Source organism: Stegastes partitus, unplaced genomic scaffold (genome assembly GCF_000690725.1).
Source record: "Stegastes partitus isolate 25-593 unplaced genomic scaffold, Stegastes_partitus-1.0.2 Scaffold1566, whole genome shotgun sequence".
In the NCBI taxonomy this organism is placed as follows: domain Eukaryota; kingdom Metazoa; phylum Chordata; class Actinopteri; family Pomacentridae; genus Stegastes; species Stegastes partitus.
In genome coordinates this window covers 40,496-65,180 of record NW_007579297.1, presented here as the reverse complement: position 1 = coordinate 65,180, position 24,685 = coordinate 40,496, and the positions used below count along the sequence as shown (strand labels likewise).

General features: G+C 44.5%; 2 protein-coding genes across 3 annotated transcripts in view; one reads left to right on the top strand and one right to left on the bottom strand.

Annotated features, from left to right (window-relative positions):
* Window positions 1–453: 453 nt before the first annotated feature.
* On the bottom strand, window positions 454–16,165 carry sec24c (SEC24 homolog C, COPII coat complex component). 2 transcript variants are annotated; one of them, XM_008300612.1, is made up of 21 exons: window positions 16,024–16,165; window positions 14,092–14,270; window positions 13,746–13,826; window positions 12,847–12,982; window positions 11,719–11,885; window positions 10,882–11,619; window positions 10,655–10,797; window positions 8,753–8,861; window positions 8,276–8,403; window positions 7,485–7,623; window positions 7,272–7,387; window positions 5,646–5,770; window positions 4,986–5,177; window positions 4,789–4,882; window positions 4,396–4,512; window positions 4,133–4,303; window positions 3,856–3,952; window positions 3,612–3,757; window positions 2,352–2,490; window positions 1,801–1,919; window positions 454–833 (listed from the first exon to the last, which is right to left on the bottom strand). In XM_008300612.1, exons 2-21 carry the CDS (start codon window positions 14,249–14,251, stop codon window positions 582–584), a joined length of 3,369 nt encoding a protein of 1,122 aa, XP_008298834.1. In that variant the 5' UTR covers window positions 14,252–14,270; window positions 16,024–16,165; the 3' UTR covers window positions 454–581. The 2 variants fall into 2 exon arrangements, with proteins under 2 accessions (XP_008298834.1, XP_008298836.1); XM_008300614.1 differs by lacking the exon at window positions 13,746–13,826.
* A 6,363-nt stretch (window positions 16,166–22,528) lies between these two features.
* Window positions 22,529–24,685, top strand: part of LOC103371336 (synaptopodin 2-like protein) — a 12,264-nt gene continuing 10,107 nt past the window's right edge. The window contains exons 1-3 of the mRNA XM_008300633.1: window positions 22,529–22,617; window positions 22,713–22,976; window positions 24,642–24,678. Of these exons, the coding sequence (XP_008298855.1) occupies window positions 22,538–22,617; window positions 22,713–22,976; window positions 24,642–24,678 (381 nt within the window). The 5' untranslated portion in view covers window positions 22,529–22,537. The remainder of the gene's footprint in view (window positions 22,618–22,712; window positions 22,977–24,641; window positions 24,679–24,685) is intronic.

Below are 24,685 nucleotides of genomic sequence, written 5' to 3'. Positions count from 1 at the left end.
TAGCTGCTGACTAAATGAGCTGAAATGTGCGACACTTGCAGCTTTATCTGAACACAAGAAGACGCTTCTGTCCAGCTGGTCTGGGAACACGAACCCAGGACGCCTGCACAGTTTTTACACGTCACAAAGGTGGACGTGCATTGAGGGAGACTGGATGCTTTGAGTCCTTTACCCTCTTTACGTCTACCAGGCTGCAGAAAAATCTCGATGTTGTAACGGTGAAAACAAAGGTGACGGCTGAACTTCAAAAATCCTCATCAGCAAACACAAAGAGCACCACGGTTCTGTGCTCTTTGAAGGCACAATTACGCTGATTTGTTTTCATCTGGTTGGACAGAGCAGTGTTGGTAATAATGCACAGGCTGGCAGCAGGCTGAGGAAGTGAAACTACAAATACAACAGGAACCTTTCCTCTTTGATGCTGCTGCCCACATAAAACACACAAAGAGCCTCCCCTCTTCCTAACACAGCATTTGAACTCTTTTGTCATCCTGGCCTCACGTTTCCACAGAGCTGATGTTATTTCAAGTGTGCCATGATTCGGTGCACAAGCCGACCGGCCGTGTGATGGGGGGCTGATTCTAGCGTGAAATTCTTTTTATTTTTTTAACCACAGCATCCAGCAGTGAACGGTGTTGTGTTCGTGGTCTCACCAGCGGCAGCAGACGGGGGTAGAAGAAGACGTGAGTCTCCGCGACGTCCATGCAGCTGATGAGCTGTCTCAGGTAAGCCCGGTCGTCCAACGAGACGTCGGCTCCCGGCAGCAGCACGTCGCTCTTCAGCACACAGTTCAGGTAAACAGGGAGCAGCTTCATGCACTCCGGGAGAATGAGCTGGGAAAAAAAACAGAAGACACACTGTTAGAGAGCTGAACAGACTCCTAATAATGTGTAAATATGATTAAGACGGTGTTTGTCAAACATGTCTAACGTGAACTTGCTACTAAAAGTCTGTCAGCTATAAAGAGCAGGGACTGTGTTCTGGACACATCAAGCTCACTAATGATCAGTAAATTCAATTATTTAAACTCCACGTTGCTCGGCTTTACTGCACGCTCATTTTCGAGCGCTAACAGTGTGCAGGACCCGACTGAGACCTTTGGGTTTATTATTATTTTTTGTCCTAAACATGCCCAAAAACTCACTGAAATCGCCACACACACCAGGACTGGTGAAAAATTTTATATTTCAAAGGAATTGGGCTCGTCACTGCCAAAATGGCTCCACAGCGCCCCCTTGAAAATTTCAACAGACTCCCGTCAGAAGCACGTTTGACCGAGAGCTACGACATTTGGTAGCCATACAGAGCATTTCAGGATGGACAAAAAAGTCTCTCTGGTCCAAGCTCTAAAATGCATCACGGCTCAACTGCGCCCCCTACAATATTTCAACAGAGTCCCATCACGGCTACATTTGGTTTAGAGCGACAGAACTCGGTACACATATGTAGCAGGTCGGGACGCACAAAAATGTCCATCAGCATGTTTCTATAAACCCAACAGGAAGTTCGCCATGTTGGAAAAACGGCAGAGGACAACCTGCTCTACCCCCTGAGCCAGAGCCGTCCTGTACTGACCTTAAAATCTGGATTAGGGCAACAGAAAAATAAAGTACTTTTCAAAATATTTCTATCCAGAAAGTAAAAGTAGCAGAATAGTAGTAAGATTAATTAGTCTTGTCCCGTGTTTGGTCTGATTGTAGTTTACTGTGCTGCTGTTCCCCTTCCTGGTTCATCCAACATATTTCCATAAAAACACAGTTTGGATTCTCTTTTCTCTTGATCTGTTGATGTTTTCAGTACCTGACCAGCAGACGAAGGACTTGCACAGTTCTTCCTGTAGCAGGCCAGAATCTGAGCGCACTGGTTGACCAGAGTGTCCCTCACCGCCTTAGTGGGGTTGTTCAGGACGCCACGGAAAGCTGCAACACACACAAACACACATAAATATATGAACCCTGAGAGCTACAAGGAATTTCTGAACCACTAGGAAATAATATTATGAATGATTACTTTTTAAAACATTGGTGTCTGACAAAAAAAAAGTCAATTGCAAACGGCAGATATTTAGCATCCTGCACCTTTTCTTTGACAATGAGAGAACGTACGAAGGTGAATGCATTGACAGCAGGAAGCTTTCAGGAGCAGCTACAGCTTTCTACTGTTTGCTAATTTGCAGCTCCACAGGAGCACCTGCAGGCTGCTTGATATTATTTTTAGAAAACGTTACTCTTTCAATTCTCCGCTCGCGCCTCCTTTGAGAAAAATGCAGTGAATGCGTGCAGTCAGACTTAAACCTCAGGTCTTCACGCTGAACAACACTGAAGGGGACGCTCAGCCGGTCAGAAGCTCACCGTATTTGGAGAAGAAGTTAATGATTGTGTCCGTCTCGCAGTTGCGGTAGAGGTCAGCCAGCTGGGAGCAGCAGTTCACCGCCATGTTGTGGATGCGGAGACGCCTCTGGCCGCTGCAGCTGGTGTACAGCACGGCGCACTGCACGGAAACAAACAGATGCGTCCTGTAAATGAACTGGGTCTGACACTGTTCATGTGTGAATTTTAAGACGCGCCTCTGCTTGAAAACGCCACAAGTCTGAGCACAATCAGCAGTTCTCCAGATCCTGCTGGTCGTCTTTCTATCCGTCACATATTAACTCAGTTTTATGGCGGATTAAACGGGTCACTTCACATGCCAGGATCAGACACTGATATAAAAACCTATGCTACTACTAAAGGCAATGCAATTAATCTACTGAACTCCATTTTTTTCTTTTTTTTGCTCCAGTCACATTTTGACTTAACGTGGGCTCATGTTCACTGCATTAGAAAGTCCTGCACATCAATGGAAACAAGAACACTCAGAAATGCCTTCTGTGCAGCACGACGCAGGTGTAATGCCATAAATCAGACAAAAAAGAAAAGTTGAATTTCTTTGATTCCTTTTTCTTTTTTCCTCCCCAACACTGGAAAAACATTCTGGCTCTACATCCTACAGGCGTCCTACTGCCGACAAATCCTCCCATCTTCATACAATCTGCACCTTAACCTGTATACGTGTAAATATGATGGTTTTTTTAAAGGTTGATATTTTTTGTACTTTGATATTTATTTATCTATTACCTTTAGGTATCCTTTTATTCTTTATTCTTTTTATTTTGCACGGCTGCAGAGTTTTTTGCTCTTTAGAGATTCTGGTTATTGCACTGTGTTTTTTTTTTGGCAAAAATTTTACACAAGGCAAGAAGAATAAATTGATTTTGATTAAATATTTAAGCTCACATTTGTTTGATTTTTCCGGTTCCACAAAACCTAAAGTCATGATGAGTTCAGAGACGACTGGGGAAATTTAAATTCAAATGATTCTCACAGTCTTCATCGCTTCTGGCTCGCTAAATGGTGTCATTTTAAAAGATATCAAACATTTAGAATAAAATTTGAATTAGAATAAAACTTTATTGATCCTAATTCTAATTTTATTCTAAATGTTCTAAATTTCAAACCTTCTGGCAGGTTCTGAGGGTTAAATGGCTGATCCTGCAGATGAAACGTGTTCAGTTCTTATAAGAGTCCTCTCCTCAGAGAAGTTTTTTTCATGATCAACACAAACGTGCACACCTGCATGAGCGCCCCCGTCTCCTCGCTGAGCTTGTCGTCGTGTTTGAACTCGACGGTGATGGCCTTGTCGCAGTCCAGGCCCGCCAGCTCCACATCTGTGGTGTTGCTCATGAAAAAGGAGCCGAAGAAGTCTGTCGCTCGAATACCTGAGGGGAGGGAACAAACGAGGACACGTGAGTTCAGCTGTCACATGCTGGATCTGGCTCTGTTTTGTTGTTGTTGTTTTGAAGTGCAGGAGTCTCACCTGTGCTGGTTCGCACCCTCATTACAGCATCGAAACCCACGAGTTTCTGAACGTCTCGTCTGAGATCGTTCAGGAATCGCTCCTGATCCGACTGAGCCTGGGATAAAGAAAACACATCAGGTGTTACAAACAAAACTACATGTCATATTAGTAAACGCTCCCACCTGTAGTGTATTATAATGCTGTCAGAGAAAAGACAACTGAAGAGAAACATCCACCTTAGAGTCGGATGCATTATGAAACTCAAAGAAGGAGGAATCGGCTGATTTCTGCTCACCTGGAAGTAGGTGTATTTGTAGACCGACCCTCCAGTGGAGACAGGAACGACCCCTAACGTGGCAACGTCCACATACTGGTTGGGGAAGAGGAACAGATCCACACAGCAGCCCTGGGCGACACACTCCTTAGCCAGAGTGTTGTAGAAACCCACCTGCGGCTGAAACAGAGACTGCGGATGACAGGAGAGGAAGGGGAGTGAGTGTGGATCAACGCGACAACCCGAGCCGCTAGAATACACTAGAATCCTGCACTCGTGTTTACCTTCTCCTTGTCCGTCCCAATCAGCTTCTTGTCCTCCCGGTTCTTTAGTTTGCCAGGAGCCTCTGCGATGGGCAGAGAGGTGTGGAACACAAACAGCTTCCCTGCGCAGTCAGCAGCCTGAGAAAATGACACGCGGAACATCAGAGCAGCGGCCGTGTCAGCGGTACTGTGCGGCCGCAGTGTCATGCATCCAGATGCATTAAGATCCAACTGGCTCATGCAGCTGAGCTATTTTTAGTTTCACATTTGCCCATCTTTGTGGCTTTCCTTTAACATGTTGGGTTACAGCCCAGCAATTCACCTCAAGCTTTTTTTTTTTTTTTACAAACATCACATCAGTCTTTCTCAACCCAAAGCTAAGGTTGATCGTGAAGCCTCAGAAGCATGTGTTACCTTCAGTGCCTCCAGTCCTGCCTGGATGACAGGTCCAAAGACCGTCTCCGTCTCCCTGGTGTCTGCAAACATCTCTGGGATCTGGTCCAGCAAACTGAAGAAAACCACAAGCAGCATGGCGTTAAACCAGATCAATGTGGCCGACCATCTGTCCAGCGACGTCTCGCATGCTCGTTGATGTGCAAACGTCTGCTCACCTCTCGATAACTAGCCGGCTTTCGTTCACGTTGACGAGGAAGCCGTCGAGCAGGGGCACGAACATGTCCGACACGTCCGACACCACCAACATCTGCGGCTGGGCCAGGCTCGACTTGACGTTGTAGAAGTGCAAAACCTTGTTGTAGGTGACGAAACCGACCCGCACTGCAGACTCCATCTCTGGGTTCTCCCTGAGTTTAGAAACAGAGGAAGAAATGGGGGGAAATGTCAGAAAGCTAGAAGCAAGTGTAGAAATTCTCTTTTTAAAAATCCGTTTTTTGCTTTTCCTTTTTTGGAATCATCCGTCCTTCCTCATTTCAAACCATTTTACTCATCTAATCCATCTTTCCTTTCATCAGTTTCCTCTTTCACATCACTGATCTGACCTTGTCCAGCTACGTGTCTATGAAGATTCTCAGTCATCCAGGTCACGGTTATTCTCATAGATAAATCGTAGCAACTGGACTTGCACCTCTTATCCAAGAGGCTTCATCAGTTAATGGCTCCTTTAGGATATCAGTACCTGGAACTCCCAACTAGTCAGTCAGAACTGATGAAGCCTCTTGGATGAGAGGTGGAACATCTTCAAGGAACTCAAGCAAGTCCAGCTGCTACGATTACTCTACGAGAATAACTCGTCCATCTATGTGTTTGAGTACCTGGGCAGGTAGTCCAGCAGGGTCTTGAGTTCCTGGCAGACGATGTTGACCATGCCGCTCTTCACAGCGTTGTAGGACACGTCGATAAGGAAGATGAAGGCTGGAGGCTGTGGAAGCTTGTTGTTCTGTTAAGAGAGAGGAAAAATAACGGAGTCACATCAGCCTCACACACACGGTCTACGGATCTTTACCTTATTATGTGCAGAGTATGATACATGTTTAATGGTGTTTCAATAAAAAAAAATCCTACAGGTAACACCTAGAAAGCATTTCAATCAGATTTCCATTTCTCTCTTAAGAATATCAATCACAACCGAAGTCTCGAATAAACCGATTATACTGTCGATGTCACACCTGGAAGCCACGAATCCCAAAGGTAACGTTTTAGTAAAAGTTACTGTGAACGAGGCTCATACTGCTCATCATACTGTGGTGTTAACATCAGGATAATACATTTAATTTATAAATAACAATAAAATAAATAAAGTATAAATGTAATGCTTCATGTGCAATACTGCTGCTACATTTCACTGTTCACTGCAGAAAACAGCTGCTAAATGTGTGCAGATGTGCAGGTGTGTATGTGTAGATATTTATGGATTTATGTGTGTATTTGTTCACATGTACATATTGTCATTGTTTTTATCTATAATAACTTTTGTTGTTATTTACCAGTCCAATGGCAAACTTTTGCATCAAAATTTCTTTCAAAACGTGCACCAACTACTGTATGTTCTGTTTGACAATAAAGTGCTTATTCTATTCTGTATTCTATGTTCTATATTCTATGTTCTGTATTTTATGTTCTATATTCTATGTTCTGTATTCTATTCTATGTTCTATATTCTGTATTCTATGTTCTATATTCTGTATTCTATTCTATGTTCTGTATTCTATGTTCTATATTCTATGTTGTGTTCTATGTTCTATATTCTATGTTCTATGTTCTATGTTCTGTATTCTATTCTATGTTCAATATTCTATATTCTGTATTCTATTCTATGTTCTATATTCTATATTCTATTCTATGTTCTATATTCTATATTCTGTATTCTATTCTATATTCTATATTTTATACTATTCTAGTCTATAAAATTTTTTCCGGAGCCATATCTGTTGCAAAACGTTCCGTATCTTATCTTGAAAAGTGAATCAAGCACAGAAAGAAATAAAAATGCTTTTTAAAGTTGGAAAAAGTCCCATCAACCACTGCAGCAAGTCACATTTATCTCCTCCTGTAAGTACTTTGACACAAACAATAAGATTGAGCACAGTTTTGGTCCCTATTTCTGTTTTGTCGGCTTTCCACCAATAAAATAATTCAGCGTTTATCGTTTTGTCAGCTGCCCTGCACACCATCATTTCCAAACTGGTGCACGTAAGACGAACATAGACTCATACCAGACAAGGCTACGGCCTGCAGACTCTGGATTCACTATTGCACCTTTTTAACAGTAATAAAAATTAATGAAAAACACTTCTGCAGATGGGTAAACAATCCACTTTCGTCTCTATAATTTGTAGGGACATTAGAATGCTAAAACAGAGCTCTGGGAACAGTGATAGCGGTTGTTCAATCTACGAGTGCAGCGAGGAGAAAAGAACCCTTCCGATCCCAAATCTTACCTTACAATAGTCGACAGTTGCCAGGAACTCGTAGCTGCCCAGTGAAAGCTCCGGCCTGTCGTAGCAGTCCACCCTCTTGCCGGTGTGATCCAGATGCTGGAAGTAATGTGGAGGCACTGCGGAGGGGAGCAGGAAGGACAACATCAATACAGCGGGTTCGATACGGCGCAGCGCAAAACCCAACTGTTCATGTTTTCCAAGACACAAGCTCACCCTCTGTGACACAGCTGCAGAACCCACACTGGAAGCGGCGGCCTCCTTCTATGAACTGCATGTACGGACACATGTAGGCCTTGCAGCGGTTGCAGCGGATTGGACCGCCCTCGCCGTGGTCCACCAGGTACGGAGGGGTCTGACAAGAGAGTGGATAGAAAAAAACACTAATACCTGAGGCCGACAAACCTGGCGTGGACGGAATTACTGACACGGTATTCAATGTGTGTTATCAGTCCACCTGCTTTTCCCCCCACTAGTGTTTTTCATGCCAAAATTACGCAACACAGCCCAGTGCGGCCCAAACGGTGGATATTGGTTACACATGAAGAGAGCCCGAAACGAGGTCATTCAGCCACTCCCACCCCTGTGGTTTTGAGACAGATTATCCCGCTGACGGCATCCAGTTATAATATCTACAGGCATTTTCCTGAAAACTAATCTTTTATCAAATCTGGCTGTGAGTGAAAACTGTCCAACTGCCGCGGCGGAAGATGCAGCTGCACTGTGGATGAGAAATGCAGGAAAAGACTGTTGACGGGTCAGATTTCTCTAAATTATATGAAATAGATTCTCAGTTTCCAGAGTTAGTAATACACCACGCAACTCCAAATGTGGTTTGCATCTTTCATGACTTCAAATGATGTTTATGTTCTTTATTATTTTATCAGATGGGTTCCAATTAACGCAATTTATGTCACGCTATACAGCTACAGATCAGAAAAAAGGCCTGTTCTAGGTAAAGCTTATGACATCTAGGAGGGAACAACAACGAGTGGAGCATCACTGACCTCATCAGGCGGCAGCGTGGCGAGGGGCTTGACGACGGCGGCCAGCGGCACCTGAGACTGCTTGGCCATGTCGGCTGTGCAAGGCATGTTGTAGGCCGTACAGCGAACAAACCTGGGACTGGCATTTCCTAAACAAACACACACTATTAATATCACTCCACTGTTTGTCTGCAAGTTTTTCCTAATTTGTGTTTTATTAGCAAAAAAATAAAAGGAAGTTTGGAAAATTGTGTGGAAATTCAGTAATTTGTGTCCTGGCTTGCGATAAATAAACACAATTTCCCACAGTAGCCACACAGTTTTAGTTTTCTTGCTGTTTCCATTATGGTTTGGGGCAAACCAATTGAAATGCTAACAGACAATACATCAAGTAAAACTCTTCAACCCTTTATTTCTGCATGACTTTGTGACATTTTTCAAAATTTCACTTCATGAAACCGTTTTGGAACAAGCGAGGAGAGGAAAGTGAGAACTGACCTTGGTCTTTGACCTGGAAGGTGGTGGTGACCAGCGGTGGGGCCTGACCTCTGACCCCTGTGGTGAATGGCTCAGTGCTCTTTGCCTTGTCGTCCTCTATTACCTGGATCTGAAAACAAGAACGGAGCAGAAACGTTTCCCGACTTTGCCGCACGTTTACAGCGTCAGTGCACAACAAATCGTCGCTGGGTCTCACAAAAGACGAAACACGTAACACCCATGCAGGAGAGGACTTTCACACAACTCCCACACATGTGCAACAACCAAACACACCTAAACCCCGCCAACATCTGTGGACAAAAAGAAGTGAGGACATGTGGTACAAATTCATGCTGAAGCTGATTTGTAGGTTCACAAATATGATCAAAGGGACTTCAAAAACAAAAGTAAATGAAATCCCCAAGAAAGAGGGCAGGATTTATCAAGGCATGCCTTTTAATGCACAGAACTACTGGGAAGCCAAAATGCTGCAGAATAGCATGCAGAGTATGGAAAAGGATCAGCGGGGGGAGTGGTGGTTGTGGGAACTCCTCGATGACAGAACTAAGATGGGCTGCCTCAAAATCCTTATCAAACACACATAAAGCAGTGAGGTGAGCGAGGATCGTGACGTCTGGGGAGGACTTAAGTTGTTCTCATTCTCAACAACATTGTGATGACCACCGACGTGGAGGGGTTAGAAGGAGAGGACAGGAGGTGGAGGCAGTGGGTTAATGCAACCGGAGCACAGAGGACAGGGTGAAGCAGAGGAAAAGGCAGGCACACAGGAAACTTACTGGGCTGGGGATAGCGTCTGGATCTATTCTATGTCTTGATTTCTGCACAGCCGGCATGTCAGACGCTTGCTTTACATTCAAAAGTTTGTCCAGCAAATTGTGCAAAACAGGACAAAATGAGTAAATACAAAGAGTGAAAAGATTAAAAAAAAAAAAAGGTGTGTGAGCAGAGAAAAACCCAGCAAAGACAGTGCTGAGTAGCAGGCAGCACTGGTTTTATTAAGACAGGAACTGATCAGTAGTATTGATTACAGATTAGTGGTATTGTAGACTTTATGGCATTCAAGTGTCAGTGGATTTAAACTAGCGAGCAGCCTGACAAACACTCTGAACATCTCCACATGTAAAAAGAAGGTCACAAACAAAATGCTTATATGAGACTTCTGTAGTGCTTGAGCTGGGCAACATAAAGTCAACCATAATGGCATCTTAAAAATCAATCTGTATTGTGATATCAGGCGGTGAATGTGGCGTCCTCGGTAGAGTAAACACATACATATTTATAACGTTACTCTTTAGATTTGAACCCATAAGTGTTTAGATTCAGCATAAATATCTTCTTTTCTCGATCTGTCATTCTCACATCACACATGATAAAGACTGCCCATTGACGGAGCGAAGAATATATTCCTATTTTTATGAGACTACATTTGTACGACAATGTTATTGACAAAAATAAGACACGGTGTCTTATTGTGACACATTCAGATGAGGAAGAACGATATTGTGATGCTGCAATCGATAATATTCTCGGAAATTGAGGTCATTCTAAGGAAAAAACAGAATTGCTGCCCAGCTCTAAGTATTGCATTCAAAAAACATGTTCACTCACTTGATTAGAAACACCTGTGAAATCTAATGCAATTCAACACAACTGCACTGTCATAAATTCTACGTTTACAAAGTTTAGAAAAGGCAGAATTTGTGTTGACTTTATCAGAAATCTTTATATTCTGACACGTTTACTAATGAAGTCATAGCTGCAGGTGGTGTTGTAATACCTCTCAGTATGATGGCATTCACTACATCACCATGAGCTCAAAAAACTAATCATCACAGAAGTGACATCACAGGTCAGCATGGCTGTTGTATCATAACACAAAAACTGTGTAGTGCATTTGCTCACCGGGCTAGGAATGGCATCTGGGTCAAGTCTTTTCTGTGCAGGTGGAGCAGGAGCTGGCGCCGGTGCGGGGGCTCCGTAGTTTGGTTGCCCGGGATAAGGGCCTGCATAGCCAGGCTGAGGGCCTCTCACCTGCCCAAACGCACCTGAGCAGAACACAAAGACCAGCTGAGCAATGGAAAAAAGAAAATGGTAATCGCTTTAGCCTCCACAAGCAGCTGTCTATTCACCGTTCTGCTGAGGAGGGTATCCTGCCGGCATGCCAGGCTGGGATGGAGGCTGCTGCAGGGGCCCAGGAGGGCCTGGTGGGCCCTGTGGTCCTGGAGGCAGGTGGTTGCTCTGAGCCATGGAAGTGGGGGGCATTTGAGCTCTGGGAGGAGGAGGCCCTGAGTGATAGGGGAACGGCTGGGATGGAGGGGGCTGCTGCTGTGGTGGCATGGGGCCTGGGTACTGGCAAGAGGGGGCTGAGGTGGGAGGAGGACCAGGAGGAGGAAAAGACCCAGGCTGAGAGGAAGGTGGAGGTGCTCGAGGTGGGAAGGAGACCGGGGCAGTGGGAGGTGGGCCGGCGGCGAAAGCGGGCTGGCTAGCAGGTGGTGGCGCTGAGGAGAAAGGAGGCTGGGATGGAGGGAAGGACTGCTGCGGCAGGGACACCGGGGGAGCAGGGGCCTGACTGGGTGGAGGCACGGGACCCGAGTAGGAGGATGGAGGTAAAGTTTGCTGCGAAGGAGGCGGCGGTACAGAAGAAGAGGTGAACTGCTGTTGAGAGGTAGGGGGGAGAGAAGAGTTGAATGGCTGTTGAGAAGGAGGCGGCGGGCTTCCGTAGTATTGCTGCGAAGCGGCAGGGCCACTGGGAGGTGGAGGCTGGGAAGGAGCAGAGGACACGGGAGGAGGAGGAGCCTGGGTGTAGGAGGGCGGAGGCGCAGCCGAGTAGGCGGTGCTGACGGGAGGCTGGGAGCTGTGAGGTGGAGCTGGATGGAGAGCAACAGACACATGATAAAGTTTAAGACTCTGACATCATTATGTGTGTAAATTACATTAAACTCAAGCACACATCCATCTAAATGTACCATATCCTGGACCAGCTGGGGTCGGCGGTCCCGAGGTGACCTGCATCCCAGACATCTGGTTAGTGACCTGCTGCATCGTGGGTGGAGGCCCGTAGTGTTGGGGATAGGAGGGGTGAGGCCCTGACAGGTTCATAGCTCCCGGGTTGTATGGCTGAGACACAGGAGGCCTGGAGACACACAGATCTGTTAGTGTTGCAAGAAGCAAGTGGATTATAGCAAAAAAGGAGCAAAATTTCTACGCTAAGCATGCAAGTAACTGGGTTTTTACTTTCACCATCACACTGTGAAAGTGAAAGAGTAGCTGGATGAGGGGAGAAATCCTCACGTCAAAACCACAGCGAGGCCTCAAAAAGTCAAAAATAGTTCATCACCGCTGCACATTTGAATATTTGTAAATATCAGACACGATTGCACAGAGACAATCCAGACTTTTTCTATCCCTAATAGAGTTTAACTAAGACTGCCATTCAAAACAAGACGGGCAGCAGGAGAGAAAGCTGATTACGAACTCGCTGCATGTGTACATAGATTTACAGGAACAAGGTCACGTGCGTGTAAACACACCGATTAACAGGATATAATCACAAAACGACCTGCGTGCTAACCACAAACGCCGCATTTGACAGAAGCAGCTAATCTGTTAGACGGCCCCGGTGACTTCTTCATCCTGACATTAGAGTCTCCTGGAGCACGTCCAGTCTGGATAATAATATCCTAGCATGATGAACTCATGTGGCCTCTTGGCAGTACCTGACTTAATCTAGCTGTTTAAACCTGCACACAGAGGAAAAAACACTTTTACATCTTGTATTGTCTCACTTTACTTTCTATCCTCTGCATTTCAAGCAGGAGCACTTCTTGTCTGTTACAATCCACTGAACCTCTCTCAACACATTGAGTGTTTTTGATTAATTTTCTATGGTTGATTTGGAATCCACTCTCGCTCCTAACTAGACAAATGACAGTGTTTTTGAAGCAGCATCACGTCCTGACGTCTCAGACAGCCTCGGTACAGTTATCTGGTGTGTTTAATTGGATTCTGTCACCTGCTTGAATGGACCTATAAAGTCAAGGCTCCACAGTTTGAACAACTTGCTCAGCAAACACAGTAAATCAACATATAATTACCTGGGTTGTGCCTGTGTCATGGGCGGGGGCCCATTTTGCACGTCCCCTTGACTGTGACTGTACTGATTATACTGCTGAGGTGCTGAGACAGGAGGGGGTCCGGTTGTGGGAGGACCCCTGGCAGGACCTGAAATGCCTGAAATGAGAACAAACGATTACTACACATACTTTAAAAAAAAAGGCTGTTACTAAGAATCCTGAGCATACTCTGAAATTAATCTCTCTAACGTGAGGAGATCAGCGCGGCGGGCTAAACGCGGCTATAGGCCACTGCAGTGGCCAAACACATTTTTAGAACTAACTGATTGCATTCCCAGTTTTGCCTCTGGGGTAAGGAGCACAGACTACATCATGAAACCAGGGTAGCAAGGACCGTGTGCAAGAAGAGTCCGTCAGATTCGTGACACAAATGTTCAAATGTAGGTTGTAAATAAACACGAAGGACTTTCAGGGCTCTGCTGGTAAGTCAGTAAAATCTACCACGCTGACAACACGTCTTTGTTTTTGGCGTTTTAAACAGAAAATGTCAGTCTATCCGGCTAGAAAACGCACTAAACTTTCACTGGTGGACACTGAAGTAACAGCACAGCATGCATGGAAGAATGCAGTGTGAAATTAAATATGATCGTTGGGTGTAGAGATTCAATTTGAAGCACATCTCTCACGTGTTAGACGGGTAGTTTCTCTTTCTGGCTAATAAAGATTCTTGGTAAGGTTAGTAACTAGTTGGCTGCTGCGTTTCAAAGTCACAGGCAGTAAGGAGACTCAAAAGACCTTCTATTGTACGTTTAATAAAGGACATGGCAGCAAGAATAATGCCTGCAGGTACAGAGAGGATTCGATGATTGCAGGGCACGTGGAGTGTGAAATGAGCGAGAAAACAGAGATGAGGCAGTTACCTAAGTCAAGAGGAGAGGAGAGGTCAGAGACTGGGTTGGCTGCCACAGCCTTAGAGGGAAAGCTTGTGAAAGGAGAATAACCTGAAATACAAGAAAAGAAGGGAAAGAAGGCAAATACAGAGAGATGTAGAGAAATGCGTAAAGCCAAATGAAGGAATGAGAGGGGAGTCAAGATTTAGATTAGTATGCACAGGCGCCGGGCTTTTTTCTTCTCACACATACATGATCACCCACATAGTGGGAAGCAGGTAGGACACTCCAAGGTTACGGCTCTGAATGCTTAGACAGCTTCATATCTGCTGGATTCCTCACTCACACACATCCTCATTAAGAAGCTGCACTTTACCTTGTGGTGGCGCCCCGGGCTGATAGGCTGAAGCGGGGCCGTTGTAGGGAGCGTACGGGGCGGGGTATCCCCCATCCAGGGGAGCGTAGCCAGGCTGACTATAGCCAGGCTGGGGCTGGCCGTATGGAGAGGCCATTGGAGTGTGCTGGTTTACATTCATCCTCAGTTCATCCCTAAATCTGGATGAAATCGTAACACAAGCATAAACAGTTACTCAACACCATAAACTTTGTTTCGCCTGCTGTTAGGAGTAAACAGATGTAACACTACGACGACGACACCTGCAGCGTGAAAGCCCCACGAGACGAGACACTAATAAGGATGAAGCCCTGTCGTGGCAGTCTTGGGTTCCCCTGAGCATAAAGGGGTAGATTCTTTGGAGGGACGATCTGCCCTCACAGCACTGCTAGTGCCGTGGGAAAAATGTGGGCAATGGACGGAACCTCAAAAAACACAAGTAATCAATCTTAGAAGGACACGTACTGCAGGCGCTCTGGTTTAGGGAAAAGTGCTGCTCAGGATCGTCTTTTCTGTTCAGCTTAAAACTGAAAGCAGTCCAAACAAAACAGACTTTTGAGTCTGACTGAGTGTGCCTGCACCATGCACCTGAACTAATACAGTAATATTAAACACATTTAGCCTGCAGCGCTCTCTGTGATCTGTAAGTCTCTGCTGTCAGAAACAAATCACACCGACTTGTGACGTTTATGTTTCCTGGTTGGGTGACAACACCTTTATGGACTTTTTATGTTTGACTTTGCCACACCCTCAGATTGTATATCCCCCACTAACTATTGAGTTCTCCCACAATGAGCCACAATACAACGATTCACATGTTTAAAAAAAAACTGCTCACAAAGACATGGTACCACTTAACCAAAACTGAAACCAAACAAACCCAATAATCTGGAGCAAAACAGACACAAATCCTTCAGTATGCTTCTCATGTGTCAGAGTGGGATTGAATACCTGATGCTGTGTCGTTTGCTTGAGTGAAAGCTTTAGGGGTCCTAGCAGGCACACAAGACCCCCCAAATGATAACTTACACGGGCAATCAACTTTAAGAGCATGATTCCTCCTGCAGATCACATGTCAACCTTGCTAGCAGCAGATGTGTACGACTGGTGTTATTTATTCACCTGGCGTCTGGAGACAGGCCTAACCTATATGACAGAGTGATGAGTATCATCTAACAGACAAACACGGGCTAAACGAGCGGGGCCTTTGAATAATTCAGCACTTCAGGTGCCACAACGAGAAATACAATCGCCGGAGCCGTACAGCTATTTAGTATGTCGGGCCTACTGAGTGACCCACATCTGCTCCCCTCACTGAGTTGCACAATTAATGAACTGGGTCAGAACTACTCAAAACTCACAAAGAAACACGATATATAAGGATAAGAAACAAAAGCCAGGTAAAAATCAAAGACCAGCTTCGTGGGAGGAATGTGTGACAGCAAGCAAAGCCGTGGGAAAGCTGGCGAGCGTAGAAGTGCCGCATTACAATTAGCTCGCTAGCTAGCTAACATTAGCAAGATAACATGTCAACCAAAACCCCAAAAAACAACGTCTGGCTCACACATGAAGCAGCTAACTGAGTCTAAGCACCCACTAGAAGCGAAGAATTCACTTAAATGGAGCCAACTCAGAGTACATGAGAGCTACCTTAGCATGCTAACGTTAGCAACAGGACAACTTGAATCATGATGACAGCAGCAGTGGTTGAATCAGCTGTGACCAAATCGCCACAACCGGAGCTAGCCGACGTTAGCCGACTAGCTCAGCCACTAACCTCCAGCTACTCGGCGGAGCGCTGCTAGCCGTGCATTAGCATTAGCGTTAGCTAGCATTAGCAAACGAAATCCAAGATCCCCCAGTGAAGCCCGGCAAGAGACGTCAAACATGGACCGCTCTCAAAATGAAACCTACCTCCCAAGTGGTGTAAGTAGTAAGGCTATCCTTTGTTCGTGGCAAACTGTGGAACCCGGTGACCGACACAGTAAGAAGCCGATGTCGTCCCGGGGTGTTGCTCACTAATCCTGCTCGGTATCAGAAGCGGACATTCAGCGGAACTGCTGCAGCGCTGTGCCACGTCCACATCCGGACACCGCAGAGACACTTCCTCCACGTTCATCTCTGCTGCACCGACTGTCACTGGATGTAAGCTTTACTATGAAACCAACTGTTTAGATTAAAAAACAACAACAACATTCTCTTTAGCTTTCGAGGTGGGAATTTAGCAACAAGTGCAAAGTAATGAGACCCACTCAGCTCTCATGTAGCGCTTAAAGTCATCCAGGTCATTTTCACAGGTTGTGGCCAAATGAGACCACGTAAGGCATAAGACCACATGAGACCTTACATTTTAAGGTCCCATATGGTCAGAATCGGTTTTATTGTTGTTTTTTGTGGTGTGTAAGATCAGTCTGCAGGTTTAAGTACTTCCTATGACTCTAAAATGTCTCAACCAGGAGCAAAGCAGCCTGTTGTTGGCTGCAAGAGTGAACACAACAGTCCTCATGCACTTCCAGCATCTAGCGGATTGTTTTTTATTACTGATGTCACCACAGCAACAGGAAAACCTTAATGTTGGCCCAGCTGAGGCTAATGTGGCTAATGCTGCTATTAGCTATGATGGTATGTCCACAGGTCAGAGCTCTGTGGAAATAGTAAAGCTGAGGGACGAGACGATGGAAACCTGAAGACTAGTTTAAAACCACTAACCAAGGACTTGGTGTTTACATCTGTTAGCTTCTCTCCTCCCTCTGTGCTCACATATTCTGCAGCCGAATTCCCAACAGAGCTGTTTGCATTTACTTATTTTTCTGTTTCTGTTGTCAGACAACAGCACAGATATTAAACAGTGAGTGTAAATATCAATGATAGTACAATTATAGTACAGCTATAATCTAATTCTGATATGCCCTGGGCCCATCTGTTAAAAATTAATTCCCAATAAACCATGTTAAAAAAAAAAAAAGCATTATGTAGCATTTATATTTCGGTTAATAGGCTATGGGAGAAACATTACAATTTAAATAAAGTTAATTTGTGCTAAAGTTTCCTACTGAGTTTTGTAATAAAGTTCTAGTCTGTCAGGATTTATTTACTCTCTAAGCAGTGTATAGATAATGGATGGATGGATGTTATTTTGATATTCAGTATATACTTACACTCACACACACATGTTGGCCCAAAGTCCTTTTTTGGACACTCACTCTTATCATTTTCTTATGTGACATTTATTATTTTCATGCATTTCAGGCTTGCGGTGTGGGTTGGAGGTCAAGAGAAGAATAGATAGACATATCAGGTGTTTATAGATTCAGTCATGTAGTTTTTTATTTTAAACATTTATTCAGCGTACATTTCAATTTTACTGTTATTATTATTGAAGGTTGTTAATATTTGCTTCCCTCCAGAGCGTCGACGGTCCATCAGGAGCTCCTGCGGTGAAACTATTTCCTCTATTTATTGCTGTTCTGGGAGGTTTATTCATTTGTCCAGTCTGACCTGACAAGTGAGCTGGTAACAAGCAAAAAGGTGCTGCCACCGGGGCGGACTGGGTTTCTTTCTTTTTTATTTTTTTTAATATATATTTGTTTGTTTTGTTTGTCTGCCTCCCTCACTAGTTCTTAACTGTACTCCTGTCTAATCACAGCCACACGATCAGGCCTAAGAGGGGATTCTTAATTGCTTGATGAATCACCAATTATATGTGGACATTTTTCAGGCCTTAAATCGTGAAGGCTAATCGACTGCACTGGTGGGATTCTAGTGTAGTGTATTCTAGTGGGAATAAACCTCTGACCTGGTGGGAAGTGAACTGTGACATTAAGGCACAGCGTGACGTCAAGACTGCCGTTTAACACTCACACATACATTTTTCAGGTAACCAGTAACTGATTAAAAATCTGGAACTGTTGCTTAACTTTTGCTTTTTTAATTGTTGATAAAGCTCATGTGATGATTCCAATTACACAAGATAATTAACGATATGTTAAATAACGGTAGCAAAAGTGTCCTTGTTCTGCTCACCTAGTTGAGACGTCACACTTTTTTTTTCTTCCGTCTTTTGGTTGCAGATTCTGGGTCAGTGTTCCCAGCAGTTAGTGCCACTTGTTTCCAAAGCTCTTTAAAATAAGTTTCACCCGTATGATCTTAAAGAATCTGCACAAGAGCTTCGACTAATCCCACAGTTAAATCACACACTCTGAAACTATCAAAAACATGCACCAACTGCTTGTTTATCTGGTTGCAATTAATGATAAAAAACAAAACAAAAAAAACCAACTGATGCACATTTTTAATGACAATAATCTGAAATCTTTGAATTGCAAAAATAAATCAGTGTAAACATTTTGTGGTTGGTCCGACCTACTTGGGTGTTTGTGGTTGAATAGAGGGTGGCTGTGCGGTTAAAGTGCATCAAGGTAGAGAAAAGGTTTGCAAAAATAAAAGAAAGTTCTGCCAGAAAACATCAGTAACTCGACTTCTATGAGCAGGTGCGTAGTCCTCCTTTGGTCCGTGGCCACCCTGGGTCACCCCTTTTTTGATTAAACTCTAATATTTATTAAATGTCATATATATACTGGCCCAATTGTTTTATGGACTTGACTGTCTTGGCTCTCCCTGATCCTTTTAGTCATCATTCAAATAATAATAATGTGTCCAAAGGCAGCCATCTGAATCTGTGTCAGCACATGCAGCATCGCCAAACGTAAGCCAGAAGAAGCCAGATCTGTCCACGTTCTGACCTTGAAAACGTGCAGCAGTTTGTCGCAGGAATCAGCCCAAATCTGAAATCATAGGCGTGTGATTCATCGCAGATCTGGCACGAGGTCGATGTAGCGATCACATACAAGAGCTGAGTCCAAATGTTTTTAATCATCTGCCTTTGTTCTGCCAAATCAGACATGTTGAATCTGATCTCTCTCGCTGCTTAACTTCGTGAAATTGTGTTTTCTTGACAGCAATCACAAAGCGAGGCAGACGGTTGTGTCTCCTCTGAGGCCTCCCACTGCCGCTCGGTCGGTTAACCTGTTGGGATTCCTGAAATGTTTCCCCCCACGTCTGAGGTCGGGGGGTTCTGTGGGGAAATGAAGACGAATCTCTGCTGTCCAGAGCCGGGGGTCGAACGGGGGAGCGCTGCTGATGGTTATTTCTGGACGGTATATCAGCAAGCATCCCCTCTTGTGCTTGAGAGTGACATGGCAAGTGTTGAATACAAGGGAGGATGCACACACACACACACACACACACACACACACACACACACACACACACTTCAGCCCCTTCTCGCCCTCCCGAGCGCCCACCCTCCCTCTGACACAGCATTCCAGTGTAAGCAGATGAAAGCCAGCCACCCCCTTGTCTCCTCGTGGGTGGAGTGTTTCACCGTGGAGCGCTGCCGAGGGGACACTCTCTCATTGATTCTCGCCCCGAAGACGGGTGGAGGCAGCGTCGGGCCGTGAGCCGGGATGGTCGCGGAGGAGATCGTGGTCTGCCTGTCTGGAGGAGCTCCGTGGGGCTTCAGGCTGCAGGGAGGAGCCGAGCAGCAGAAACCTCTCCAGGTGGCAAAGGTAGGGCGGCGGAGACGATGTGTGTGTTTGTGTGTGACATGAGGAGGTGGATTTAACTGAAACTTGTGGTGTTTGTGATCTAAAGTGTGGTTGGAAACTAAAAAAACACAATAAATGAGACTCAGTGCTGTTGCTCTTTTTGGTGTAAGCTTCTACTTCAGCTTATAGTCATCTAATTTTAAAACAAGAATTACATTGCACTTAAATGCTCATAATCATAACACCGTGTGCGTAATAAATACACCTGTAAGGCAGCTTGACTACTTTTGATCTCCCTCCTGCCTCACACAACAAGACGTCCTGTATTGTGTTTTTCTTGCTCCTTTGGCAGCGTCCCAGTTCAATTTGGCCCTCACCTGTTGTGATTGAGTTTGTGGGTCAGGGAACGGCGTGAACACATGTTGGGGGGTTGATCTGGACTCAGGTTCCAGATTAGTCGGCGGGGGTTTCTTTCAAATAGTGTGTCACCGAGTCGATGATGAACTTGTTCCAGGTTTCACTCGTCACATATTTCTCAGTCGACTGTAAGCCCAAGTTATGTGTTTCATTTGGTTTCTCTGAGGGCCTTTCTTTTTTTTGTGTTTATATTTGTTGACAGTCTCTATTAGAAAAGGTTATTCCCGAAAGCAGAAATGCGACCTCGCTCACACCGACGTTGAACGTGGGCCAGTCCGGTTCCAAATGGAGGCGGCGGCGGCGGCCTTCTCTTTATCAGGGATTTTCAAGTAGATAAGGTCACCTTAATGGGAGTTTGATCGCCGTGTGCTTCCACTCGTTACTGTATACGTGTGTGTGTGTGTGTGTTTATGTGGGCTCGGACATACCTCAGATAAGCCCGGTTGGGAATGGAGCGCAAACTAGAGGATCAGAATAGCTCGTTTAAGAGGAGCTGGAAGCTGAGAGTGGAAAAAGGCCGACCTCTTGTTCGCAGACAGATATCTCCTCACACAGAACCGCGCACAAACATTTTCGTGTAAGCATTTAATTCTAGTGTTGTGTGGTTTTTTCTCTCCCTGTGTTTGCCATCACGGTAGCGCCTGTCTTCCTGCGTCTGTCTAGGAATGCGGCTGATTGTCCTGCGAGGTTTTATTTCGGGTATGCGGGGAACATATGCTGAGTGACAGGCATGCCCCCCTGGTACCGACTGGTGATGCAGCTGTTCAGAGCCCCTCTTTCATGATGCTCGCTTGTGCCGTGTGCACTTTGTGTGAAAGATCGATTACCTCGTGTGAGTTTATTTGGGTCAGGAGATACCGATAACGGCGAACGCCCTCGAGTAGGTGTTTGGACGCACTCAACATTTTTACCTCCAGTAGAGATAATGTATATATCGTGTGCGGGGAGACAGACGGCCTTATCGTCCTCTATTAGAGGCGACTGTAATCTAGAGGACAAGAATACACACTTCCCCACCTTTACCATCTATCACCCTCGCCCACCCCACCCCACACACACATACTTCCTGAAGGGTCCTGTGACATCATCTCTCAGCGACCTCCGGCAGCAGCTGCGTGACTTCATGAGTTATTCTGATACGGGGACGGCGATGGCAGCCGCTAAAGGAGAGCTGAACTCACTCACTTTTTCTATAGGTCACACAGCTTGTGACGACTTAGCAAGAGAGAGAAACCAGCCGAGCATTTTATAATAATATGGCTCCCAGAATAACTGGCAGCCATCGAGGTTAACCCTCCGAACCTCAACACCTGCAGGTGAATTCTCAGGTTAATCAATAAATGACACTATTTATCACCGCTCCATCAATTAAAAAACAGCAGCAAGCTACTATGATTTAACCACTGGAACAACATCATTTGGTTTCTGCATAATACGTACAAAGATGGGTCAAAATATTGCTCATCCATCCATCCATCATCTCTACACCTTAATCCTCACTAGGGGGGCTGGAGTCTATCCCAGCTGACTCAGGGTGAAGGCAGGTTCACCTGGACAGGTAACCAGTCTATCACAGGGCTACACTTAGAGACAGACAACCAAGCACACTCACAGTCACACCTACAGACAATTTAGAATCACCAATTAACCTCAACATGTTTCTGGACTGTGGGAGGAAGCCGGAGAACCCGGAGAGAACCCACGCTGCACGGGGAGAACATGGAGACTCCACACAGAAAGATCCCGGGTGTCCTCACCGGGATGTGAACCGGCGACCTGCGAGGCAACAGTGCTAACCACTGAGCCACCTAATTTTAATGAAAATAAAAGCCAAAAGTGCATGGAACCACTTGTCTGAAAGGTCAAATGTATAATGGCAGGCGGAGAATAATGAATAAATAAATGGTAAAGTACACCCAGTACACTATTAAAAAAACAGAAAATGAGTAACAGAAAGATGACGCTAAATTAAATACAACTGTAAATAATGTCACATTACAGCCAAACACTGTAAAAGAATGAAATGTCATTTACACAGTAAAACAAAACGTGGCAAAGCGTAGAAATAACATTAATTTGTCCAAGACGTTACAGTAAAAATGTGTTTAAAATTAAGTGTAAGAAAGTACGTCTACTCTGCAAGTATCAGAATCAGAATCAGCTTTAGTGGCCAAGTATGGACATAACATTCAAGGAGTTTGGTTCCGGCTGTTGCCCTGGGAAAGAGAAAAGAATAACAATAAGGTAAAATAACTATAGAAAGAAGTAAAATAAAATAATATAAAATAAGATAAATATATACAAGAATATAAACATCTAGCAGAAAACAATACATGTACAGTCGTGGAAATAATATTATTATTCATGCTAATAACTCCTTCTCCTGTTTTCAGGTCCGCAGACGCAGCAAAGCGTGTCGAGCTGGGCTGAAGGAGCACGATGAGCTGGTTGCCATTGGCGACCAAATGTGTGCAGAGCTCAGTCACGCCGAGGCCATGAGCCTCATCGACGCCCAGAGCGCCTCGCTCAGCCTCCGGGTCAAAAGGTCAGAACATGACACAGACGCTGACCTCGTCGTCATAAAATACAAACTGATGCATGTTCTGCATTTTGGCAACTCCTGGTCCGTGTGTTTTCCAGGAGCCCCTCTGGATTCCTCTCCTCATCTTACTCGGGTCGCTCTGCGTCGCCTCGATCCTCCGTCAGGGTTCTGTCTCCTCCCGCCACTGAGGTGCCCAAAGGCATCACGTCGCCGCCCGACAGCGAGGCTTACTACGGCGAGACGGACAGCGACGCCGACACGCGGCCGAGCACGCACCGCCGCCAGCGCCGCACGCCGCCTCACGCACGCTCACCTGCTCGCTACGACAACCAGGAAGAGGAGGAGGCCTCGGAGATGAGCGGGTGAGACACCTGAAGTCCTCCTGGTCGTCCTGCTGCAGCACAACGTTTAAACATCACACTGTGGTTGTTTCTTTGTCCATCATTCAACATCATAAACTGAAGCATGTTTAAAATAACACACGCTTGAGTTTAACGTCTTCCATCAACCTCGAGGAGCATTAAAGCTACTGAGCACAATAGTTGTTTTATCAGTCAAGGGCTAAAGTATGGCAGGTGTAGTCGTCCTTGCAGAAAATAAAGTACTTTATTGTGCTGACCTTCCTGGATTACATGAGTCTGGATCACCAGATGTGGCTTCACGTGGCTTTCTCCTTCCTTTCCACTATTTACTGTTTTCATTGTGGGAAGCAACGACCTCCAAGCAGGCAACCTACCACATTAAACTGCTTCATGTTTTGCAGAGGAGAAGCCCTGCTAGCGGCGAATTAGCCATTTTAATAACAGCACTCTCCTCCCGACTCCTCCAGAGTCGCACCATTAGCTCAACTCCTCCCAGTGTGATAGTGATCAGTGTAAAGAGGATCAGTCGTTCTGCAGTACAGAGCGGTCTGACTAAGCCGGACTATTGATCCTTTATAAGCTTTGAAATATTCACCTGGAAAAAATAGCATCAAATTCATTCAGTAACAGCTGCAAGGCCAAAATGAGCAACCTCTGCCTTCATAGACACTTGATGCTTGAGAGAATTATGATATATAATAATTCTGTCTGTCTCTATTAGCAAAACAATTCTAGCAAATGGAGATTTTTATTCGAAAAGCTGTAAATGACAGAGTAAATAACAGCCTGATTCTACTGATTCTACCACCAAAGTTCATAGATCAGAAATGTAAACCACACCCGTTATATTCATTGTAGTACTTACAGGCCCTTCAGTAAATTTATCACCAACAGCAGCCTTTAAAAAATGGTGTCTGGTTGCATTATGATAACGTGTACAGCCTGGTTCCAGTTAAAGGGTTAAAGGACACTTATATGGAGTAGTGAGAGCGCCACATTACAAAAATAAATCAATAAAAGAATTTTAGAAAATAACAGTGCAAATAAAAAGAAGAATAATATTTTTTTAGTTTTATTATTTTTTAAAATTATTTTCTTTTATTTCTTTTTTGCTTTTAAAGCGACATTTAATTTAAAGCAACATTTAAAAGCAAAGTGTGCAGAAAAAGGTGCGCAGTAGGAATGTCGCTGTGCACACCTTTTTCTTTTCCTTTGCTTTTAGATGTTGCTTTCAATAAAAGCAAAAAACAGAAAAGAAAAGAAAAGAAAAAGTCGCTTTAAAAGCTAAAAAGAAAGAAAAAATTGAAAATAACTTAGAAATAAATAAATTAATTAAAAAAATAAAAATGATAAAAAAATAAATAAATAAACAATAAATTTAAAAGACAAAAATAGTATTAAATTAATTATTATAATATTTACTCTTCTTTTTATCCCCACTTTAATTTTTAAAAATTCTTTTATTGATTTATTTTTGTAATCGGGCACTCTCACCACTCCATACACGTCTATCAAAGTTTACTGGAGCATATATAACTCTGATGAACAGCCACGACTTCTTCAAAATTTAAAAAAAAAAAACAGAAAACAATGATTTAAATTCAGAATACGTACCATCAGCTCAGTGTCTGGTCTCCCTGTTCAAGCTGATGTTCCTGTTCTCAGGTATGAGAGCGCTACAGAAGCAGGCGTCGCCCTGCAGGCCCAGT

Bases quoted from the DNA above. Each gene is read 5' to 3' on its own strand.
- sec24c (XM_008300612.1), bottom strand. From the start codon at position 14,251: ATGAATGTAAACCAGCACACTCCAATGGCCTCTCCATACGGCCAGCCC. The intron at 12,983-13,745 runs GTAACTGCCTCA...TTCTCATTTCAG, and splicing joins CTCCTCTCCTCTTGACTTAG to GCATTTCAGGTCCTGCCAGG. The intron at 7,388-7,484 runs GTGAGCTTGTGT...TCCCCTCCGCAG, and splicing joins CTGCAGCTGTGTCACAGAGG to TGCCTCCACATTACTTCCAG.